The sequence below is a fragment of the Cyanistes caeruleus genome, chromosome 13 (genome assembly GCF_971803275.1).
Source record: "Cyanistes caeruleus chromosome 13, bCyaCae1.hap1.1, whole genome shotgun sequence".
In the NCBI taxonomy this organism is placed as follows: domain Eukaryota; kingdom Metazoa; phylum Chordata; class Aves; order Passeriformes; family Paridae; genus Cyanistes; species Cyanistes caeruleus.
This window is the reverse complement of record NC_141713.1, coordinates 13,494,969-13,516,686: the sequence shown is the minus strand read 5'-3', so window position 1 is coordinate 13,516,686 and position 21,718 is coordinate 13,494,969. Positions and strand designations below refer to the sequence as shown.

The 21,718-nt window shown below is 37.8% G+C and overlaps 1 protein-coding gene and 1 long non-coding RNA gene across 33 annotated transcripts in view; one reads left to right on the top strand and one right to left on the bottom strand.

Moving 5' to 3' along the window:
* The window catches only part of LOC111934162 (uncharacterized), a 63,147-nt gene extending 48,334 nt beyond the window's left edge, over positions 1–14,813 (top strand). Inside the window, exons 4-5 of one of the 2 annotated variants that reach the window (XR_015275825.1) lie at positions 8,238–8,286; positions 14,671–14,813. This is a non-coding gene — a long non-coding RNA (uncharacterized LOC111934162). The remainder of the gene's footprint in view (positions 1–8,237; positions 8,287–14,670) is intronic. The other variant, XR_015275827.1, reaches the window with a different exon arrangement.
* Positions 1–21,718, bottom strand: part of TCF12 (transcription factor 12) — a 194,452-nt gene that overhangs the window by 12,978 nt on the left and 159,756 nt on the right. For 13 of the 31 annotated variants that reach the window (XM_086848994.1, XM_086848995.1, XM_086848993.1 and 10 more), the window contains 8 exons: positions 16,725–16,830; positions 15,470–15,609; positions 15,004–15,148; positions 13,418–13,482; positions 9,222–9,300; positions 4,527–4,600; positions 3,543–3,614; positions 2,616–2,822 (listed from right to left, as the gene is read on the bottom strand). In XM_086848994.1, coding sequence (XP_086705120.1) covers positions 2,616–2,822; positions 3,543–3,614; positions 4,527–4,600; positions 9,222–9,300; positions 13,418–13,482; positions 15,004–15,148; positions 15,470–15,609; positions 16,725–16,830 — 888 coding nt within the window. The remainder of the gene's footprint in view (positions 1–2,615; positions 2,823–3,542; positions 3,615–4,526; positions 4,601–9,221; positions 9,301–13,417; positions 13,483–15,003; positions 15,149–15,469; positions 15,610–16,724; positions 16,831–21,718) is intronic. The other 18 variants (XM_086849006.1, XM_086849010.1, XM_086849005.1 and 15 more) reach the window with 3 other exon arrangements.

The following is a 21,718-nucleotide window of genomic DNA, read 5'->3' as shown; positions in this document are numbered from 1 at the left end:
AGCAAGCAGGAAATGAAGTCAACTAGAGTTGTAAAATAAATCTGGCTCAAAAATTAAGCAAATGTTAAAATAAAACCATGCCTGGTTACACTAATTACATAAAAAGGAGTTAAATTACTCATTTCCTAGCTCCTTCTGCCAAGATCATCATCTTCAAGGGAAATTAAATTTATTTTTTTTCCTATTTTTTTTAAAGAGCAAAAATGTTTTGTGTAAAGATCCCACCCTCCTTCAACAAGGAAGTTTCATTTAGTGTTGAATTCCAATGAGCATTTCTTGACCCTATGTCAAACAAAACTTAAAAAACAGGTAATCACCCTTATCAATGTTGACATTTCTCACTATGTTAGCCCAATACTCATTACTTTCTTAAAATTTACTGGATGTCATCTCAAGTAAAGCAGTATTTAAATCTGGAATGAAGGCTGGATCTTACAGTTCAGGTTGTGTGACAAATCCTCTGCTCTCCTACTTACTATTTAAAAAGAACGCCAACCTAATAGTAAATAAGAGTGTGAAATTATTTAGCACTGAAGAAGAATTACCCCTTATACCTGTGGAGCATTACTGCAATGCAGCCATCATTAATAAAGCACTCAGTCTGCACCTCAGCCAGATGTGCCAGCCCCTGCTCTGTACCTATTTCAGGACTCCATCCTAAGTCACGCTGAGTTCCTGCAATTGCAAATGATGTCAAAGGGCGCTCTTTGGGGACTGGGCAAGGCCACAACAGGATGCCTTCTGTTGGAGCCAATTATTCTGATGTAACAAAATTAAGGTTAATCCAAGAAGTTCTCTAGTTGACTCACTTTTCAAGCCAAAACTGATCTGCAAGCTTGTTTCACCAAGTGAGGATGAAATGTACAAGCATTTTTTTTTCTTAATTTATTTCTAACAGACAATCATCTGTCAGTCAAATAATTAGGATCAAAAACCTAAGATAAATTAGATCTGTATTACATTTAAGTTACACAACTACACTAAACTAGAGAAGATCAAGGAACTTCTGTCCATTTTGGGGAGTAATTTTCCACTGTCCCTTATTTCAATAAAAACCGAGTTGATGAAATATTTATCATAGCTTATTTAAAAGAGAAACTGAGATTTTTATGTACCTTTTGGCACTACCTGTATTTCTTAGACTGTGTCTGGCTTAGCAGTATCAGAAGGTTCCTCAAGTCACAGAAAAAAATTGTCACTGCATTTTCAGTCACTCACTTTACACCACATCAAGACCAGAGGGGGAAAAAGGTTTTCTTTTGTATGCCTAAATTTCAGTCTAGCCCAGAACGCAACAGAACTTTAACAACATTCTTTAAATATTAAATCTCAGTAGGTACTACAAAAAAATTCAAAAATACTTATGCATCACTTCTTTCATTACTAGAAGTGAAGCTGTATAGAAAGCTGAAGTTGGATGTGCATTTGGAAAGTACCCCCTCCCCAAAGTCCCCAAACACACGCAGCTTATAGAAACCAACCAGTTCTTTTTGATGTTTACTGCAGTGGTCCTGAAATTAATATAAATGGATGTGTGATGTGCGAATGGGAGAGCCTGGAACTAATTCTGTTTTATAGAATACAAACCCTTCAGCAATTGGGGTACCTAATTATTTTGATGATAGGTGAAATTTTGCCTTGATCACACAGTACCCAGCTGTGAATCTGTTTTATAACAGAAAATTTCACAGCATGTAACTGGTCTTTAAAATTACGCTGTAAACATGCAAACACATGGCACCACTAAAACAAGCATGTTTTTAAAAGCTCTTTTTCCTTTAAGCATTTTTGAGAAGGGTGGAATGAAAAGGAAGAAAAAGGGAAGTGAGCAATGCTACAAATAGATTCGTTTACTGTGTAATGCTTTTAGCATATTTCTGATCTATAAAAAGCTCCACTACATTTTTTCAGAACAGTTCACATTTTTAAAGAAACTAAAAGAGATGGATTGAATTATTTCACCCTTCTTGGGGATTAATCTGAAAGTAGTTTCCTTTTCATTGTTACTTACACTACAGCTGTGCTCAAACTCCTTTTCGTTTAGAAAAAAAGTTTAAATTTTGAGCCTGCGCACACTATGGTTCCACATTCCAACAGCTTCCTCCCAGTCCTCCGCCAGCATCTGCTATTGAAGACTAGTTCCAATTTACAATAAACAGCTTTTCCAGACCAGAACACTTGAAATTCAGTCCTTCTCGACTGCTTTTCCCATTCAATCTCCCTATTCACCATTTCAAGGAGAAAACGGTTCTGCCAATTATTACACATCTGGAAAAAATGCATGTATAAGCTGAAACACTCTCAGCAGAAAGTTTCAGCTTTCTACATATGGTCACAGCAGGATTTTATGGGCCACTGACCAGGCCAAAGTCTAAGTTTTCCCATCTTTTTCCTCCCCCTCATTTCTGCCCACCCCCACTCCAATGTTCTAATTGGAAACCCATAGCAGGTGCAAGCTGTCTGCCATCTTTTCCTCCACAAGAATCTCAAGTGGTTTCTTCCTGATAAATATTAGTCCTGCAGCCCAGTTCTACCTCAGTAGGCTCTACAATAGTTTCAATGCATCAGCTGTAGTTGCTTTGCATAAACATGCTCATGTTTTCTAACATCATTACCATGGATGCTTGTCTGCTGGCCGTTACAAGGCTGGATGCTCCATAGTTTGAGTTCAGGCTTCCAATTGGCCCATTGTGGGATGGTCCCAATAAACTATGGATATCTCCATGGCCAGCTGACAGGCTTGTGGAAGGCCCCACAGCGTGGTTCCGCAGCACATGGATGGCATCGTCGAGTCTGTCCAAGCGATCCTCCATCCGGGACTGCTGTGGGGATGCAAGAGGGACAGGAACACCCGTTAGCCAATAAATCCCCAGGCTCTCACACCACAGCACAGTCTGTCTCGGAGGTATTAAACATAGACGATGAAATGTGGTATCAAAATAGTATCAAAAGACTTTGAGAGCACCTACCAGCACTACAAACAAACAGGAAAAAGAAAATATTATCTGGAGATTTTGCTCAAGATAGCATTCATTCCACAAATAGGTGGCAGCTTTGAAAGTGAAGCTTATTATAAGGTTAATGTTACTCAGCTGCTATTATACGGCATGAAAAGAAAAAAGGAATTGCTACAAAATAAGCTAATGCAGGACAAGAAAGAATGATCATAAAATCAGCCTCACCATGCTGGAAACAATTAAGAGAGGCAGTGTGTTTTTTTGAGAATCCGTATTACAAAAAAACTGGACAAACTTTAAGTTATCATTTTTTATAATGGACCTTCAAATAGATTAGGTATTTCAGAAATAAAAGCGAGTTGTGTTACTGTCGAAGTCTGTCTTAAAATTATTTTCTTTTAAAAGGAATACCAAAAAACCCCAAAGCAAAACCAATTGTGACATTGCAGCTCTATAAACTAGAAATAACAGGATGTTGGAGTCAAAAGATGGGTCATACACTACACTAATTTAAGTTTTTAACGGGGAATCCGAAGGAAGCGTTAATTGAAACACAAAAAGGCACCATCTAAAGTGAAATAGTACCTCACAGACATCCTTTAAGAAGGACATTGCATCTTGCAAATGCTCGTGAAGTTGCTGTTCAACTCGATTTTTCTGGCAAAGTCAAGACAGAACAGGAAGCAAAGCACAGGTTAAGATTAATTCAAAAAAGAGGTGAGGAAACAGCTGATGTGCATGTCAGCAATAAATTGTTAGTCAAGTTAATGCAACAGAGATCTGATTGTATTAAGATAAGAAAAGGCTAATATTTAACACTGCAGTTATGTTAGGATTCTCAGATGTACATAACAATTAAAAAAAATATTTAATTGCAAAAATATTGAAGAAATCTGATTTAACTTATAATTTATTCTTGTTAGACAGAAAAAAATAGAAATTACATCTGTGGAAACTAGAAATATTAAGCAAGTAATCAAAACCTTCCCTCAAATTTTCCCTGTTTCCTCCCAGTATTGTATCGGAAATGTAAGAAGGAAGTCAGTAACTGACATCCTCTGCTGAATCCTCAAAAGAAGAAAAATTTACAATGCTGTAGATTACTGCCTGTGTGTTTTTCTGTAAAATGTTTAATTAATAAATGAACATTCCCCAAAACAAATAATAATTACAAATAAAATGTATTAATACTTTAATAACAGCCCTAGAGACTGCCATTTGAGGGAGAGAGGGGGAAGGACAAGTAAATGCGGAGGCATGAAGTCTTTATCTTTCTCCAGACTGAACTTTAGATAAGAATTAGCTATGGATTTGTGAAAAGGTACCAGAATCTCATAACAGCGCTTTAGCACCAGCTGTCCTCAGCACAGAAGCCTGATGCCCAAGGAACAGATGGTGAAAGACACACCCTGCACGTCTTATATTGTTCAACTGAACAGGCCATTTGTTAGCAAAGAATTCATTTGTAATGCTATCCTACTGTTTCCTTTAATGATATGCAGGATTTATACAAAACCGAGCCTTCGACTCCTAAGTAAAAAGTACTATGTTGCTTTCACCAATTCTTACCAAGGAGTGTAGAGAGTTTTCATAGCTGGGAGATGAGGGCGCTTGTCCTCCACTCCTCGACCACTGACTGGCACCTGTCAAAATTGTCTAGGTTAGTGCACAGATTTACACAGCAGAAGTGGGAAGCAGAGACTGTACTTCTCAACATAATTAAACCCAACATATTTTGCATAAAGGTAAGCTAACATATGGGTATACAAAGGAGGACAAATTCCTTCATTCTGCCTTACTGACGGATAATTTTCATATCCTGGCATCTGTAGGGTTAGATCATTGTCAGTGACACAAGTGGTGACATCTTCAAAGCACTTCAACATTAAAAAGTGGACTAAGTACACACACACACACACAAACCATATTTGAAATACCTGCTTCTGCCCTGTGTCACCAAAAAAGACCTGCTGAATTCTTCTTAAGATTCTGTTCAGTATATGAAGGTGTATTTTTAATATTGTTAAAATACACAACAAAAATACTTAAAGTAATCAAATAGACACCAAGTTAGGGATAACTGGAGAACCATTTTTATGACACCTCTCTACTAAACATGAAAATGTAAAACTGGATATAAAAGCTGTATCTTGTCTAGCTGTACACTATACCATTTTAGATTACAATGCATTCCAAATTTAGAAGAGTAAAAGTACACCTAAATCATTCCCATTTGGTATTTCAGATATACTTAAGGTAAATCAGCAGCAGAAGAATCATTGATTGTACAAAAAATCGACAACTAAATTTGTATTACCTATACACTGCAAATTCAAATACATAGCCATTCTAATCTGACATAAATATATCTAATTATCATGTAAATTTAAAAAATAATTAGATGTGAAATGCAATAACTAATAAAGCAGTACTTTTAACACAAAGCCTGAAGTAGTACAACATGCATTTTTCTCACCAACTATTAATGCATCTTTTATAAAGATACTACATGAAATTCTATGGCCATTAGAGACAGCTTCCTTTCAGCCATACAAATGTAATAATAAAGCAATTACATTAATAAATTATGGATATACAATCCAACGCAGCTCATTAAAGGAAGAGCCTGTGGGCTTGTTCTTTCAATAACAGCCAGAGCTGTACGTCTGGAAAACCGGGAAAAGGTTTAATAACATTACAGTTCCTTTGTTCAGAGAGCTGCAAGTAGTTACCTTTTAAAGACAAGGTTTTATTTAACAAAAAGAGTACAGCTTGCATAGCTATTAAAATACCTAAATATTTCCTTTCTAATTAAAAAATAATAAAAATCTCCTATTTCATGAAAGTCCAGAGCTGCCATAATTGTGTTGGAATTCTCTTTTAAAATACAAAGAATTCAGTAAGTAAGTTTATTATTACTGATTTTCAGTTCACACAGCTACTCTGGGTCTGGACCTGTAGTCTCTGCATTGCTGTCATTCCTGAACTTGGGAATAATGTTTGGAGTCCACTTATTTTTGCACAGCCATTAATGAAAAAACTACGGAGTATTTTGGTTCAGCACAATGTTCAAATTTTTCCCTGCTCAGAACTCCATTTTTAGAGACAGGACTGTGGTCAGGAGCACTCCTGCTATCAGAACTCCGAGTACCACTCCCTACAGCACAGCAGCAGCACGGGATTAAGCAGGAAGGTGGCCAGGTGAGCAGCAAACAGACTGAAAGCCTGTGAATCTCTTCTGACACATTTGTTTGGGGGATTTAACTGAAGAAGGTCCTATTTCTACAGTGTAAGCCCAGAACAAAACTGCAAGTGGGACATCTCACAAAGGAGACAGAAAGAAAAGAAGGGAGGCAATAACCAACTCCTCCTGTGCAATGCCCAACCCAACTGCAACCTGCAGCTTTCAGTCACACCTCGGCACCGCCGGGGCTCTTCCCAAGCAGTGGCACTCTGCCTCCATGGCTGCAGGTTGCCAGATGGCACCGATTTCCTGCTTGCCTCATTCCACTCCCCCTCCTAGAAGTTCGTGCATGAAATCCACCAATTATGTTAAAAAGCATCCTGGCACCACAAGCCCTGCAATTAACAACTGCAGCTTTTAGTGCAGCACCAACACAGCAGCATTAAAAAACAAATAAGCCAGGCAAGTGTTAGGATTTACAGGGGTCACCGACAGCAATCACTGCAGTATTGTTCTTACCCCGAGTCTCCCCAACACTAATCCTCTGGCTCCCCTTTCAAACATACTTGGAGCTGCAGAGGGCTGGCTTTGCACGCTCAGAGCCCACTGAACCTCCTGAATGCCTCTGATCCTGCAGAAGGATTCTTAAAATACCGAGGCTCCCACCATTCAGATCCCTATATAAACTTCACATGCGTGTACACAATCATTAAAGCTATGCAAGACGCTCAGCTCTGGGCATGTTTATGTAAAATTAGAAATTAAATGAGGGCAGGGCAGGCGAGACATACACTATTGTCTCGTAATACTTGAGGGTTTTCATCAAGTTGTTCTTCAAGCTTTTACTTAACTGAATTAAAAAAGGTCATTAATCCTCATTCAGCAACATACAAGCCAAGGAGTCAGTCATGAGCTTACGAACCCCAAGGTCTCCTGACGCTGGTATCCGTCAGTGCTTTCCCTGGTAAACGCAGTACTCCTACCGTAATTCACAATTAAAGGATGGGCAAATTATGATTTAAGCAATCTGCAATACTATGAATGCTAACTAAACAAATACCTAACTGCAAAAGGGGAAAAAACACAATGAAGGCTAAAATGCTCCAAAATATATTATTTCAGTATACATAAAACATTTGTTTTATCTGCAATAACTTTTTGGGTCAAGACAGAAAATGGCTACCAGGAGTATAAATAGCAATAAATGCAGTAGTAATTACTTCACATTGTGCTTCACTGTGTTCTTAGTGACTCATCTGGGAATAAAGATAAAAGTCCAGATTCATAAATGAAGGTAATTAACTACTGGAGCAATTTACCAAAGGCTTGATAAATTCTGTATCACTGAAATTAAAGGGGGTGGGAGGGTATAAATGTGAAGCAGATGCTAAGTTTGAGCCTGAAAATTATTTCAGTATTATTTGCTTACATTTACTACTGTCTTAACCATCAGAATCCAGAATAAGGAACACAAAGCAGAAATATTGTAGATTTCATACAGGTTGCAACAGACAAAGACGACAACAGCAAAAGGAAAACACAAATTTTAGTGACCTCAAATTTGTTCTCTAAACTCAGAAATTAGTGCTTTCATGCTTACAAAATGAGGTGCAGTATCTCATTAGGCAACTCTCGGAAAAAAAAAACCTCCTTGGTATCTTTAAAATTTTAAATACTTTGAAATGTCAGAACTTCTTTCTTCCAGCCACGAAATATTTTCAATACTTGCTTTGATGTTAAAATGAAAATAATAATAATTTTCTGCTCTGATCTGCCTTTTCAACAGAATACACAAAACATTTTTTGTCAACTGTAATCACTAAATCAAAAATCCCATTAATCCCATCATTACTCAATTCAGCATGGATTATTCAGTAATAGAAAAGAAATGCCCAAAGCAGCTGCTCAGGTAAGCCATGTCAGATATTCATTAATCCATTACATCCACAGGAAACCAGAGCAGTGTCCATTAAACAGGAGTGAAGCATGAATGATGGAGGTTTTGAGTGACACTGCATATAGAGATATGCATATTCACATCCATATGATTATGAGTGTATTTTGCATGCAATAACTTTACTAATTTGTTCTTCTAGGTTACAAAAGTGTCCAGCTAAGCTCGTTCTGTGCCCTTTTCACCTTAAGGTAATTTTAATGTTTTATAAAAAGTACAACATTTATAGAAAAGTGACCAATGGCCAGGAGCCTGCAGGGATATATTAAACAGCAGAGAATAGGGAAACAGACTGTTGTATAAATGTTAAATAATTTAACAAATTGCACTATAGGAAAGAACAGGGTTAAAGTTACATCATCTTACTTGTAATTCTAGTTCTTTGTTAAACAACAAATTTAAGTCAATGGAGCTTTCACAGTCCTCTCTATATGGAGAACAGCTGTTCAACTTTTACTAGACAGCTGAGGCCACAGTGTCTGTGAAAGCTGCACTACCACTAATAGCTGTAGGCAGCTGCCCACAGTTCATCTCCACACTGGAATGCTTCTTCCCACATTCACACTACAAACACACAAAGCACAGGTGACAGAGGTGGCTGCAATACACAGCATTTATTTTGAAAAATGCCAGAAATTCTTCTCCCATAGAATGAAAACATTCATGAAATATATGAATGAAAAGCTATCTTGTGTAAAAATTGGATAGTCTCATAGCCTACTATATTTTCATTAGAGGGAACACACATCTGCTGTGTTTGTCACTGAAAGCTGCCGCAGAGCTTTAACATATAGCTGAAAAAAAACTCAAATCAAATCACTCTTCTTTCTCTCAAACAGTGCAAATCTGTACAGATACCTTTATAGCCCTGATAATATATGGCCAGTTAATGCTTCCAAACATTATTTTAATTAGCTAATTTTCAAAGCAAGTTGCCAGGACTGAAGTGAATGCCCCTAACAAAATGTCTAAGAATCTGGATTTATAAATCTTTGTTTTATACAATGGAAAAATAACCAAAATGCGCAAGCAGTCATGCAAGGAAGTTAATGCTGATTTCCTTGTGATTCATAACAGGACATCTTAGAAACAACAAACAAGGTATTGACAAATGGCCAGTCTGTACCTGTAAGAGGTGATGGTGACCCAACTGGTGTTGATGGATTCGATGGAAAACTACTGCTGGTATGATCAGGAGAATAAATCTGACAACAGACAAAGAGATTATATATCAATATATGTTACAATACACAGGAAAAGAAGCTATTAGGATTCTTTTTCATGTTTTAATTGTCACTCTTGATTGTGGATTGATAAAAAATGCAATTTGATCCTTCAATCACAGCTCTACTTTATTACACTCAAGGCTCTAAAAATGTCCAAAGAACTTTCATTTTCAAGCAGCTGTCCAAATAAGCACAGCCTGTATTTCATAGTGACACAAGTATAACTGACCTTCCTGCTTATTTAAGAGCAGCAGAAATTACAGCCTTTCTGTCTCTGCAGGGGAACGATTCACGTAAGAGTTCACAGTACACAGCTAATTATATCAAAGAAAACTTCAGGAAAATGCCAATGAATAATGACTTTCCAAACTTTAGAGAGAGATTTTAGCAGTCAACACGTGTTATCTGCTAAATATTAATCCTTCACAAAACACCAAGAAATCATTCAGGCTTTCTTATTACTGGCACCTACCAAACAAAAAGCACTTGAAATTTTGTTTCTCTTGCAATGTATTGCAGCACATAACATGTTTCTCTCTTATTTCAGTATCAATTAGCCTCCTGAGATACTGAACTTCAACTTAAAACAATTCTTTCCTTGCTATTAATGAAATGAAAAACTATTTGTAAAAATAGAAGACATAATGCTTAGAGCTTTAATTAAAAATTAAAATCTCAAGACACTGGGAAAATTAATTTTATGAAGGGAATTGAATAGATTTAGAGGCTGACTATGGATTTCAGAACATATTTTTATAGGTCATTGGTTCAAACCTGTTTTACTTGAGCAGAGACCAGGATTTGTTAGTCATCAGATGGCAGTTAAAAAAATCTTCACTGGCAGTGTGGTTGATGTCTCTTCACACAGACAATATGACATTTCAGCATTTAGCTGACAATAACTTCATTAAGTTCCATATTGTATTTTGTGATCTGACAAAACCAGGACCTGATAGACCACATGCTCCTTCCTGGTATATTATACTTTTCCATTAGAAAAGACCATCAATTCCCTAATGGAAATGCTTCCTCCTTTTCATACATGCTAGAAAGAAAATATATTTAGAACAAACTACCTCATACTACCGGAGGAAATTCATGCATTGTACATCAGCACAAAAATAAATCTTGGCTGTTAGTGTAAGAACTGTAGAGAGTCTCAGTCAGATAAGATACAGAAAATTAAAATAAAGTCGAAGGCCACAAAGTTTTCTTTGAAACTGCTCATTTTCCACAGGTCTACCTGCTAGTTTTATTTTGCTGTATTTTATAACAGGGAAAATCTACAGTACAGCAAAGCCCCAACTAAAACATGAGGTCAGAATTCATTCTGCATGCAGTCCCTGGCTGCTGTGCTGTTAAATGACCAATGATGAACAACCCTGACACCTTCTGCCAGGCTTAAACGGTAACATGACTCATTTTACTGCAACAAATGAGACTCCTCCTCCTATCAGTCATGGTCCATTCCAATCAGTGGGGTGCCAATATGCCAGGGTCTAATGAAAAGGCTCTTAAACAAAAGCTGCACAATTGAGAGCCTGCAGAGCCAAACCTCAGAGCTGTTAGTCCAATTTTTTAAACACTACAGTGTACATTTCAGTTAGGCTTTGTTATGTTAATGTTATTGAGTCTAAAGCAACAAAGAAACTTAATTCATGAATTACTTTTAGAAGTCAACTTCCCTACATTTTCTTTTCTTTTGTGAAGGGACCAGTGGCTATTTAACTACCGAGACGGTACAAAGGCCTTTACCCTAGTGCTGAGGTAGGAATCAAAACATAAGTTATCACAAAGAGGTCTGATATAATCAACAAAGTTAAACAGTCCTCCTGTTTGATCTCCTCTAAATTAAAGACCAAGTGTTTTGATTTGGCATTAGGCAATGAAATAAACCAGATGTTTCTCCTGCCATATAACCCTCCATGGGCACAATCTTAAAGGGTTATTGTTTGGCAAACGTTCAGGGAAACACATTAGAAATGGCACGAATACCCAGATTTTCTTTTCTTTCTATCTATACTAGTTCATTATCCAAACTAATGCATAATCCACAGGGCTTTGGGAACTTTGTGTAAATACTTTCATGTACAATTCTCTTTCTTGCCTACCCTGAGATTAAGACCACAATTATCCAGGCTTAAACCTAAAATAAAAGAACCTTTGCAAATGTATTATCTGGCCTTACATGTTTAATCACATACTATTCTGTATGGTCTTTAATACCTAAACTGAAGAACAAATGTCGTATCCTCTGATGTTTCACACATGAAAGGCCTATTGTGAGATGTACATCAACAGAATTTTAGAACTAGAAATTCCTCTCAACAGTTGCAGCGGCAGCATTTAAAATCAAAACAGAAAGGAATATAGTGGCATCTTAGGGAAAAAAAAAAAAGGCACGACAATCGCAGTATTTAAATAAAACTTTGTTCAAACAGAAAAATACTCTTGATTTCCTAGCTGTCAAAATTCATGTGTGTCAGCTTCACCTGCAGGAGAGCCCACCTCCCTCCTCGCCCAGCCGCGAGCCGCGCTCTCGCTGAACGAGCGCAAGGAGTGTACTGGGTGCGCGTGGTGCGGGGTGCGGGGGAAGCAGATGGATGAGGCGAGGGATTTGAAGTGTGCAGACTATGGCATGCACTGATAGAGCAGATGGAATGCATCACCATCAGCTATGACAGAAATGATTTATGGAATGACCTGGCTGCTCCTGCCAAGCAACAACACGGGATGACAGAAACAAGTTTCTATGACAACCAGAGCCCACCCACCAGTTAGATTAAACATTTCTGCCCTGACTTCCACTCGTAATATATTTAGTTTTTCCTCAAAACATCAGCCTAGCTTTCTCAGCTAGTGACTTGGACAAAAATACCTGAAAGGATGAGAAAATCATTTAGAAAAGGAGAGCAGTGGAAAATGTCATCAAGTCCCGCAGGTCTAACTGGCCAGCGTGTCAGACTTAACAAGGAAATTTTGTTCCGGCTACAGAACAGCAGACACCCAAATACATCTGCAGAGCAATGAACAGCCTGGGGTGTATGAGCATTGCTATTTCTAGGAAGCAAAATGATCCCTGTTCTTTTCTGACAGGTCTCAAACGGACCAAAGAGAGCGTTAACTGCCCTCTGGACTCCCAAATTGTTATCTACTTGCTGAATCCCCGAAAGCAACAAAGACATTTTTCTCCTCAAAGCCAGTAGGTCACAGTTCTCCTCCCCAATATGGACATTACAGACATTATCAGATCTGGTAATCTTCTAACATATGACCCTCTGAGAGATGCAAGGGTAACAGGATCTGCATGAATATGCACATTTGCATTCACTGGTATGAGGTGAGGGAGGCAGAACCCAACATAGGAATGGTCATTTAGGATTGCAAAGTCTGCTCCATATAAGCTCCAAATAAGAAACATAAAGTGCTTCCCCAGCCACCGTTCCCAGCTCTGAAATTTCTGCTGCTGTGTATCAATTTTTCTTTTATTAAAAGTACATCTGATTGTACTAATGAAAAAATAATTACTGTATGCATGCATACGGAAACAGCTTATAGTAGATTGAAGATAATTGCCATGTTTTACATTATTCCAACAGAAGTTAAAAGTTTGAATTTATGCATATACAACACTCTAAAGGCTGTTCCATAGATTCTAGCTATACAACACAGCATTCAAAACCTCTCCGTTTTATAAGGCCATTGAGGAAACATTTTAAACCTTGAGACAAGATCTGCTCTAAGACTAATGTTAAAAATATTTGACTTTCCCTAAAACACTAGAGAAAAAAAATTAAAATCAACTTTTTATGATTATCTTTTACTTTGTCTAACCAGATTTTTAAACCAGATCTGCGTTAAATCTTTTGATCACCTGAAGAAAAAGGAATTCAGAATGAGTCTTCTCCAAATAAAAGCACTTTTCACTTTCACTTGCATTTTAAAAGGACATTTTTCTAGTATAGGAAATTGCATCATAGTACATTGTTTTGATTTCATACGTGAAAATTCCTGATTTGATATTATAAAATGAATGACATGTAAATAATGGATTAAAATATGTGTTTCAGATTCGAATATTCTAACTGCTACTTACAGAGGCCAATGCCTTTCCAAGTGCATCACCTGTCTGTGAGCTTCCAGCACCATTTCCTCTGTTTCCTGTAATGTGGAAAGTAAAACCAACACTTATTTTTAAAGCCAAAATTTTATTTATTTTTATTATTTTATTCATCACATACAGTTGAGCAACCACTTTTTAAATGGATTGTCTGAGGAAGTCAGTGTCAAGAGAATCAGTTCTCATTAGACTTAAAAATTTAATTAAAACAATTAGATTTACATTTAGATGCTCTCCTCTTAAAAGTCAAACACAGTATCACCGTGATAACTTAAGGATCAACAAATGAAAGTAGCTGAAAAAAGACAAATTATTTTCTAGGATCATAGTCTAATTTTAATGAAATGTGAAAAGAAAAATGAAAATCAGAAAATTACATTATTGCAGCTTATTTCTAAACTTCTATCACTGAAGTACTGCACATTTAATTAATTCTTAAAGCCAAATTCGCAGAACAGTTCCTTATGTGTCTCCTTGCTCCCCCTGCTCTAATTCCCTGTGTTGTGCTCTCATCTTTGGTTTAAAAAGTCCCTGAAAAGCTCTGATGCACCAAGCTTTCTGTCACCCCTGCTCTCAGTTGCATGTCAGCAGCTTTGCGTGCCCTTTTGCTCCACACGCCATCAAGCCAAGAGGAAGTCTGAAGCCCTGCCAATTGGAAACACAGAGAGGAACTGAATCCTCCAAAATATCTGCTTTGCTGTAGAAGACAGACTCTTTAAAAGCAAGTCTTCTTTCTCCAATTATCAACTTCTAAAGCCAAAAAATGTATTGAATGTGAATGTAAGCCATTCACATCAGAAATCCAAATAATGCAATGAACACTGTTTCCAAGTTTATGACAAACTTGGATTTTCCAGCCTGAATTTCCCATGCAGATTCACTAACTGGGTTCTGTTTAAACATCTTGGTGTAAAACATGCTCCCAAATCAAAGCTAACATAGTCACCCTAACTAATTTCCACTTCCTTAAAATGAAGCTAAGTGCAAACGCTATCAAATCAATAAGGGGCATCTACAAGCATCTAACTTCTACAGCTGTATCTTAAGACAAACAAATATGTGCAAGGAACAGATGATCATCCTGTATTTCTTACTTCCTAGGTGAGCACAGGGAAGACTAAACCAGCCACCATGCTGGCTACTCTGTAATCTCTAAAACAGTTAAGAGAGGAATTTACGATGCACTTTATCAACCTCCCCTAAGAAACAGCCTTCCTGTCTTTCTCCAGAGCAGTGCTTTGGTGACACAGCAGCCCTGGAAACTTCAGTGCCAGAACTTCCTATATGGACACGCACATGAACTAAACTCTGGAGGGACAGCAGCCATTAAGCCAGATACATCACAGGCTTGACTGTGAAAGCAAGTAAATGGGTAAGTCTTAAGCTGACTGAAAAACAATTTGCCTCATTTCAGCCATACTGAGGACAGAAATATCACAGTGGTGAATTTTTCCTGATCTACAAGCATGCCATAAATTAAATCTTACTAATTTTGTGCGTCATGCAGTCCTAAATTTCATTTTCTTGTAAAATGAAAAAAAAAAGCAGGAAGAACTCTTTACCCAGAATATTATCTGATCCATTGACAGGTGGAGTGTGTGAGGCAGCTACATAAGGTGAACTGCTGGTACTGCCACGATGGAAGCTGGACATTGGAGGAAGACTGGCATTTATATCTGTAGGTGAGACTGAATGCGGGGGATAGCTCTGGAGAGAAGAGAAGCAGACATAAGACATTAAGCAGCCCTTAAATAAATGTTGATATTTTAAGATACTAAAACATGTAACACCCAGATCTTTAGTACAGAAGAAAGGGACTCATCCATCCTCAGAACCCACCACTACACAGACACAGATTTTCATTTATACAAGACATAACTGAAAGGACATAAATCTAATACACAAAGTTTGTGATTTCTAACAACTGGGTTTTTAACTGACAGATATGAGCAGCGAATGAGAAGTCAATTCTCCTAAGTTAGATCTCCATACATGATTTTAAACACATTAGTGTGTGCTGAGTCTTACCAAACGGTCGTGTGTGTGCAGGCTGCCGTAACTGCCGGACTGGGACATGTGGGAAGAAGAGCCTCCAAGCATCCCACCATAGCCAGGCTGGCTCATGCCATTGGATGAACTCCAGAGGTCAGAAGAATTGTGGGTCCCATCTTTTTTTTTTACAGTATTTTTTCAGCAGAAAAGAAAACAAGAAAAATACATTTTATGAAGAATACTAATTTCTCAGTTCCTTTACAAAATTATTTTAAACAAATAGAGTTTAGTTACTAAGACTAACATCAGTGGGGAAATAGTGACCAGTTTATGCTGTATCTTCTATTTTCATACCACCACACTATTGCTATATTTATTAAAAAAAAAATAAACAAAGAAACAACAGAGGCTTTATAGCTGAAATATAATCCAACCACAGCTGAGAAAATACCAAGCACTTCTGCTAATTACACAGACCTTCAGTAAGGCCAGACTTAAATCAAGAGTGTTGATAAAAAGTCCAGACTGAAAGAAATAATAAAAAAGGAGGTGGAGGAGTAAGAAGTTTGGCCAAACAGAACTTATCATAAACATACACTGCGAAACATCTATTTACCTAAAACAAGCAATTTATAGTCTAAGATACCTCAGCACCACAAAAGTAAAAAAACATTTCAAAATAGCAGATTTAAGTAGCTGAAATGACTACATTACATAAGCCTTAGCCTGTGTGTCAGTGCAGTTTCCCTTCTGTAGCACAAACTGAAGTGCTCTGTGAACTCCCGTACTGAGACTCTGAGCTCTCAATGTGCTCCAAACCCTCACCAGACTGCAGCACGAGTTAACTGTGTGACGTGAGGCTGAGGAAATGGATTCTGCTCTTGTTTCGTTCAGTGCTACCCCCTTTTTTCTGGCATGCTGGATATACAAGCATTTGAGAACATAAGACTGTTAGCTGATATTGTACAGTCAAATTCCAGAAGAGTCAATAAGCCCCCACCTCATTTTTCTCTATCACTCCAGTGTGCTGCTCTGAAGCCCCTACAAATCAAAGGATGGGAATTCTGTCCATCTGGCCTGGTGTGTAATCCCTTCAAATTTCAGTCAGCAATTAATGTCATGAGAAAAACTTTACATCAACAGACAGTTCCCTTCATCTAACTGTTTCAGAAGTATATAAAACTTAACCATAGGCTCTAGCACAATATGCTCTCTTTACACTTCCTCATTCACCCAGTAAAAGAGTCTGACTGCAGATTTCTGCCTAAAGGACAAGTGACATTTTACCCACCTTGCATAAAGAAAGTGCTAGCAAACATACTGCTCGGTGGCTTAGGAGATGGGTAACTTGGAGATTCTCTGTTGAAATCATCAGAACTTGGGGATGGTGCATACACCTACATATTGGAGAGCAATAAAAGCAGGTTAGCAATAACTGGGTGTCATGCATTAAAAAAAACACAACAGCATAGAGATAGAGAGAAAGCACAAATAAAAAAAGAACAGTGTAGCAAGCCGCAGCATTTGTTGCCCTTGTTTTATTTGCTTTTTAGCAAGTTGCCACAGTACAGAGGAACTACAGTAGAATGATCCTAGCAACACACTTTCTGGTGTGCCAACTCAGCCAGGTGGCCTGATAAAAGCCTGAATGCTGATTTTGCTTTCTAAGTACACGACTAGCACAGACTTGTTGCTCAAGATAAAAAAGCAAGATAAAACAACAGGGCCGCAAACAAATTTTATTTTAAAACAACTGTATGCCTGTTTGAATATTTAATGAGCTGGCATCCCAACAATCAGAAAGAAAAAGAACATCCAGCGACAATTGGAAAGATTTTAATGCAACCGTTTTATCATCCATTCAGAAACTCGCACGTCTTTGGAGAGTCATCAGAAATACATGCATGCAAGTCCTCAGGAATAATCTTAAACTGCAACAGCGAGCATGTAATTTTCACACTGGCCTAGCATTAAAGAAAAGCAGTATTATTGTTTCTTCAGTATTAACACACCAGTGGAATGCCCATTCTCAGCTTGCAAGCAACAAATTTTCTTTTCAAGTTAAAAATGTAAGATGCCAAATAAACATAATGACTCAAAGTCTTTCACTGCAGCACCTCTAAGGAGAAATGTAAAGTGTATTCAGGAATAAGTTAAGTAAAATGAACAAGGCCCAGTATTCACAGAGTCAAGGACTCTACCTGTAACTAGTTGTTCCATACCGAATATTGCAATGATTAGCATGTGTTAGAAGATAAATAAAAAGCAAATCAACATATACAACAAAAAATATAAAAATGTAGCATTGAAACTGGAGCATCTTTTTGCTATAAAGTAAAAAATGCGGTATTTTAACTGTTTATTTTTCTTGTTATATACAGGTGACTTCATAAATACATGTATGAAGAATAATTTCACAACTTTAAAGCTTATATAACGCAACTTAAAAAGCACACTACTCCCTAACATTCAAAAGTGATTATTTCGATCCCTTCCTATGCACGTACAGGCACACACGTTTCTACAGCATTCACAACTCTCCCTGGTCTTTCTGAGATGTTGTTTACCAAGCAAGAGAAGGGCCAGGAAAACCAAGCCAGCCAACAAAAAAGCCTAAGTTCCCTTAAAAAAGAAGCATTGTCCTCCCAGAGGGTGACTGTTCTGATAGGGACATTGAGGACAGTGAAGTGGGCAAGTCCCGCTCCATTTGCATCCCAATCCCCCTCCTCCCGCTGCCGAAGGCTTTTGCAGCCCTGCTGTTGTGGGAGCAAATGGCCGGGATGTGCCTGAGCCAGCGCCTCTGACATCACCCGCACCCAGGCACGGCGCTCCCGGCCTCGCTCCACAGCAACCCCATTTCAGCAAAATCTCTGCAATCCCACAATGGTGGAATCGGGACAAAGGCACAGGGCATGGGCACAGGGCACAGCAGTCGGGATGAGCCATGTAATGAAAAGGGCAGCAGGTAAACAGACACCTGGTTAGAAGGAGTCAAGTGGAAAACTCAAAACTTTAAGTTACATGCTCGTTTACCATTGTTTTTTATTAAAAACAAATTTTTTTTTTTTTTAAAGAAAGCTTTCCGGAAAGCTTCTGCTCAATATTTTACTCGAAATTTTTCAGTTTATAGAATAAATGTAAAATAATAGAGATGCTTACCAGACCTGAGTGACAGAATGACAATACATTCTGAGCAATGTTCGCAGTACATATGTATTTACTCTATATGATGAATGCATGTATATTCCATGCCTGAGACATATTTTAACAGAAATGTCACTCTGTCAAATTGTAAATACTCGCACTCATAAGACTGCAAACATATTAGGTAAAACTGGGCTTAGTTTACAAGTTCTCTGTTGTGCAGAATAACACAGCATATGCTATAGCTGATGGATAATCTATCACTGTCACAGGACAGCAGTGGAAACAAAGCTTTATGACATTTAGCACTGCCATGGAGATGTACACTGATTAATGCAAAGTCACCTACAGTGACGAATTATACTTCTTTTAAACTGCAACATTATCGATGAGATTTGTAAATACAAGCTTCAGACTGAAATTTTAACGTTTTACATAATTGAGTGATTTATAAAAACTGATTAAACGCTATCTCAAAAGGGAAATTAAACTCAAAAACTCCTACAAATGTGTAATTTACAAATACATATGTACAAGCCATTAACATAATAAAAATGTTATGAATCATATAAACGTAAAAGAGGCCCTTCCAAACAGCTACATGAAAGTCCTAGCACAGACGCATAACTTCATATAGTTTCTGCTTGTTTTGGTATCTTAACTATAGCTTGCAAAAACATAGCTGCAATGTTATGAAGCTGCACTTGTGCCAGTCTAGATTTTTCAGATCAAAGGGTTCTTGCGGCAAAACACAACTGATGTGGTCTCAAAGACTTCATTAACTCCAGATGTGGGGAAATAGCCAGCCAATTCCACAAAAGGAGCGAGTCTCTTTTAGTTACAATCAGAACTACCCACAAATTAAAACCAGGCCTCTGATGTCATCTGATCACCTGCAGATGAGCGCCGGGTTTTTTCTGGTTAATGACCTAATCATAATTTTTTGTGCTGCGTTACTACAAACAAAATTTAAAAGCAAGGGAGAGATTTTACTAAAATTAACCCAAAGTCTATGAGATGCAAAAGACTAAGGCTTTAAATAAGAAAGTTGACAAAAAGGATGAAATTTTATTTTTAAGCGGGGAAGCAATGCATCAGGGCAAGCGGTCTGTTCACTCTGAAAGGCACACAGGCACTGGGACCCCTACCCAGCCAAACGTACCCCTGTGGCTGCTGGCAATGGCTGAGCAGCAGCTCCCCAGTAGGACTCAATGTCCTACTTAAAGGGCTTTCTCTTCTGCAACAGCTTAGTAAGGCAGTTAAAAATATGACGTGGCTGCTCAAGACAGCCTCTTTTAGCTATTAAACTGATAACACTGACATCCAGGAGGCATCAAACCAGTTTTTCCTGGCTGACATTCCCACTAAGACAAGGAAGGAATACTGTTAAAAGGTCAGCCTGTTTGCAGTCTCCTTGAAGAGGCTGTCTCCAGCAGGTAGAAGAGGAGCCCATCCTTAATCCCCTCAAAAGCACTGTGCCCAAAGGCACCGAGCGTGTCTCCATGCTGACAAGCAAAACACTCTACCATTATGAATGGGAAATTCCCTTCCGATAAACGCAAGCCAAAACCAGTTTTTTCACATGACTTATCAAGTCTTGGACTCGACTTTTTTGGAGCTGTGCTAATATATACATCAATCCTAACGCTGTGGTGTTCCTGAAGGGTTGATAGCCTCCACTGAGGCAAGGCGGACAAACGAGTTGCAGAGGACGTCAAGTCAGAGACCCACATCAGTCTCCTGCACCCTGAATTGGTTTATGTCTCTTCGGCAGGAAAGGCAGGATGACAACTCAGATTTCTTTATGAGGGGTAGTGGTGGGGGCTGATTTCAGAGCTGCGGAGACATAAACTGTACAACACCAGGTTTAATCAAAACAAAAGTATTGTCCCAGTTCTGAAATCTGCCTTGGTGATTATGACAGGTAATGAACTCTACTGTCAAACTTATATGGGCGTAATATATCTAAAACATTTCAAATATTATTCACTGTTGCTTCTGTTTACTAATACAAGTGCCAATAACTTCAACAGTAATTTGAAGATTTGTGTTTACTGAATTTTATGCTACGTAAAACTTCCAAGTCTCGTTCTATAAATGCATTTAATAAATATAACACTTGGGAGTCCTTCTGTTGGCATCCATCCTCTCAGGCAATTTTACTGTTTCAAATTCTTAAATATTTATCAATGTTTAATATTAATGTTAAAAGCAGATTAAAAAACCAGCAGTGAAGCAACCAAACTTACTTCCGATGAGCTCATGCTATCTCAAGACCAAGGCTCCCATCACACACACTGTTTATGAAATTATTTATTATGTTACTCATTTAAGCATAGTTATTAGCAATTCTTGGAAGTTCAGGAAAATATTTGTCGAGCTGCTTGAGACAGAATTTTTTGAAACCAGTAAAGATGAATAACCTATTCTGTAGCTTGTAAACTCTGCTAAGTAGCCTATCTGCATTCCATCAGCATCAGTCATGCAAGTGTGCACTGATGAATGATTTGTACATGTGGCAAAACTTTACACAGTATTATCTGCAGGTTTTGTAGCAAAAGCTAATTTTGCTGAAAGGCAGTTCTAGGAAAAGCAAACTTGTTTTCATGTTTATTGTATTTCTGACAAAATCATATACTAAAACTTCAGGAATGTAGAATATTAACTACAGTTTTCCATACTCCTCTTTACAGCAAGACAGAAGCTTAAAAAAAACCAACAAACCCAACCAAACCCAAGATTCAGTCTAAATTCTTGTTTAACTGATATTTAAGCAAGATGATAAAATGAAGAGCCCTAGTGTACTAAGTCAGTATAACCACATCCTCAATCATATTTTTGCTTCCAATACCAGGTGTAAAGGTTCATGTATTTAAAAAACTCTTCACACCATCCAAAATGAAAATAAAAGCCTCCTTTAAGAGAATACTCCTGTCTGCAAATCAAATCATATTTTCTAAGTATGTTATAAAATTCAAACTTCTTAGAGCAGCTAAACTGAATTCCATCTTGAATAAATGTTTATGCAGTTTAGGCATGCTATACATGCCTATTTGGGTATTTTTGAAATGCAGAATCCCACTGTAAAGATACATAACACAAGTACTTCCTAGCTTCTTCCCTAGGGAGTGGCAATTTTAA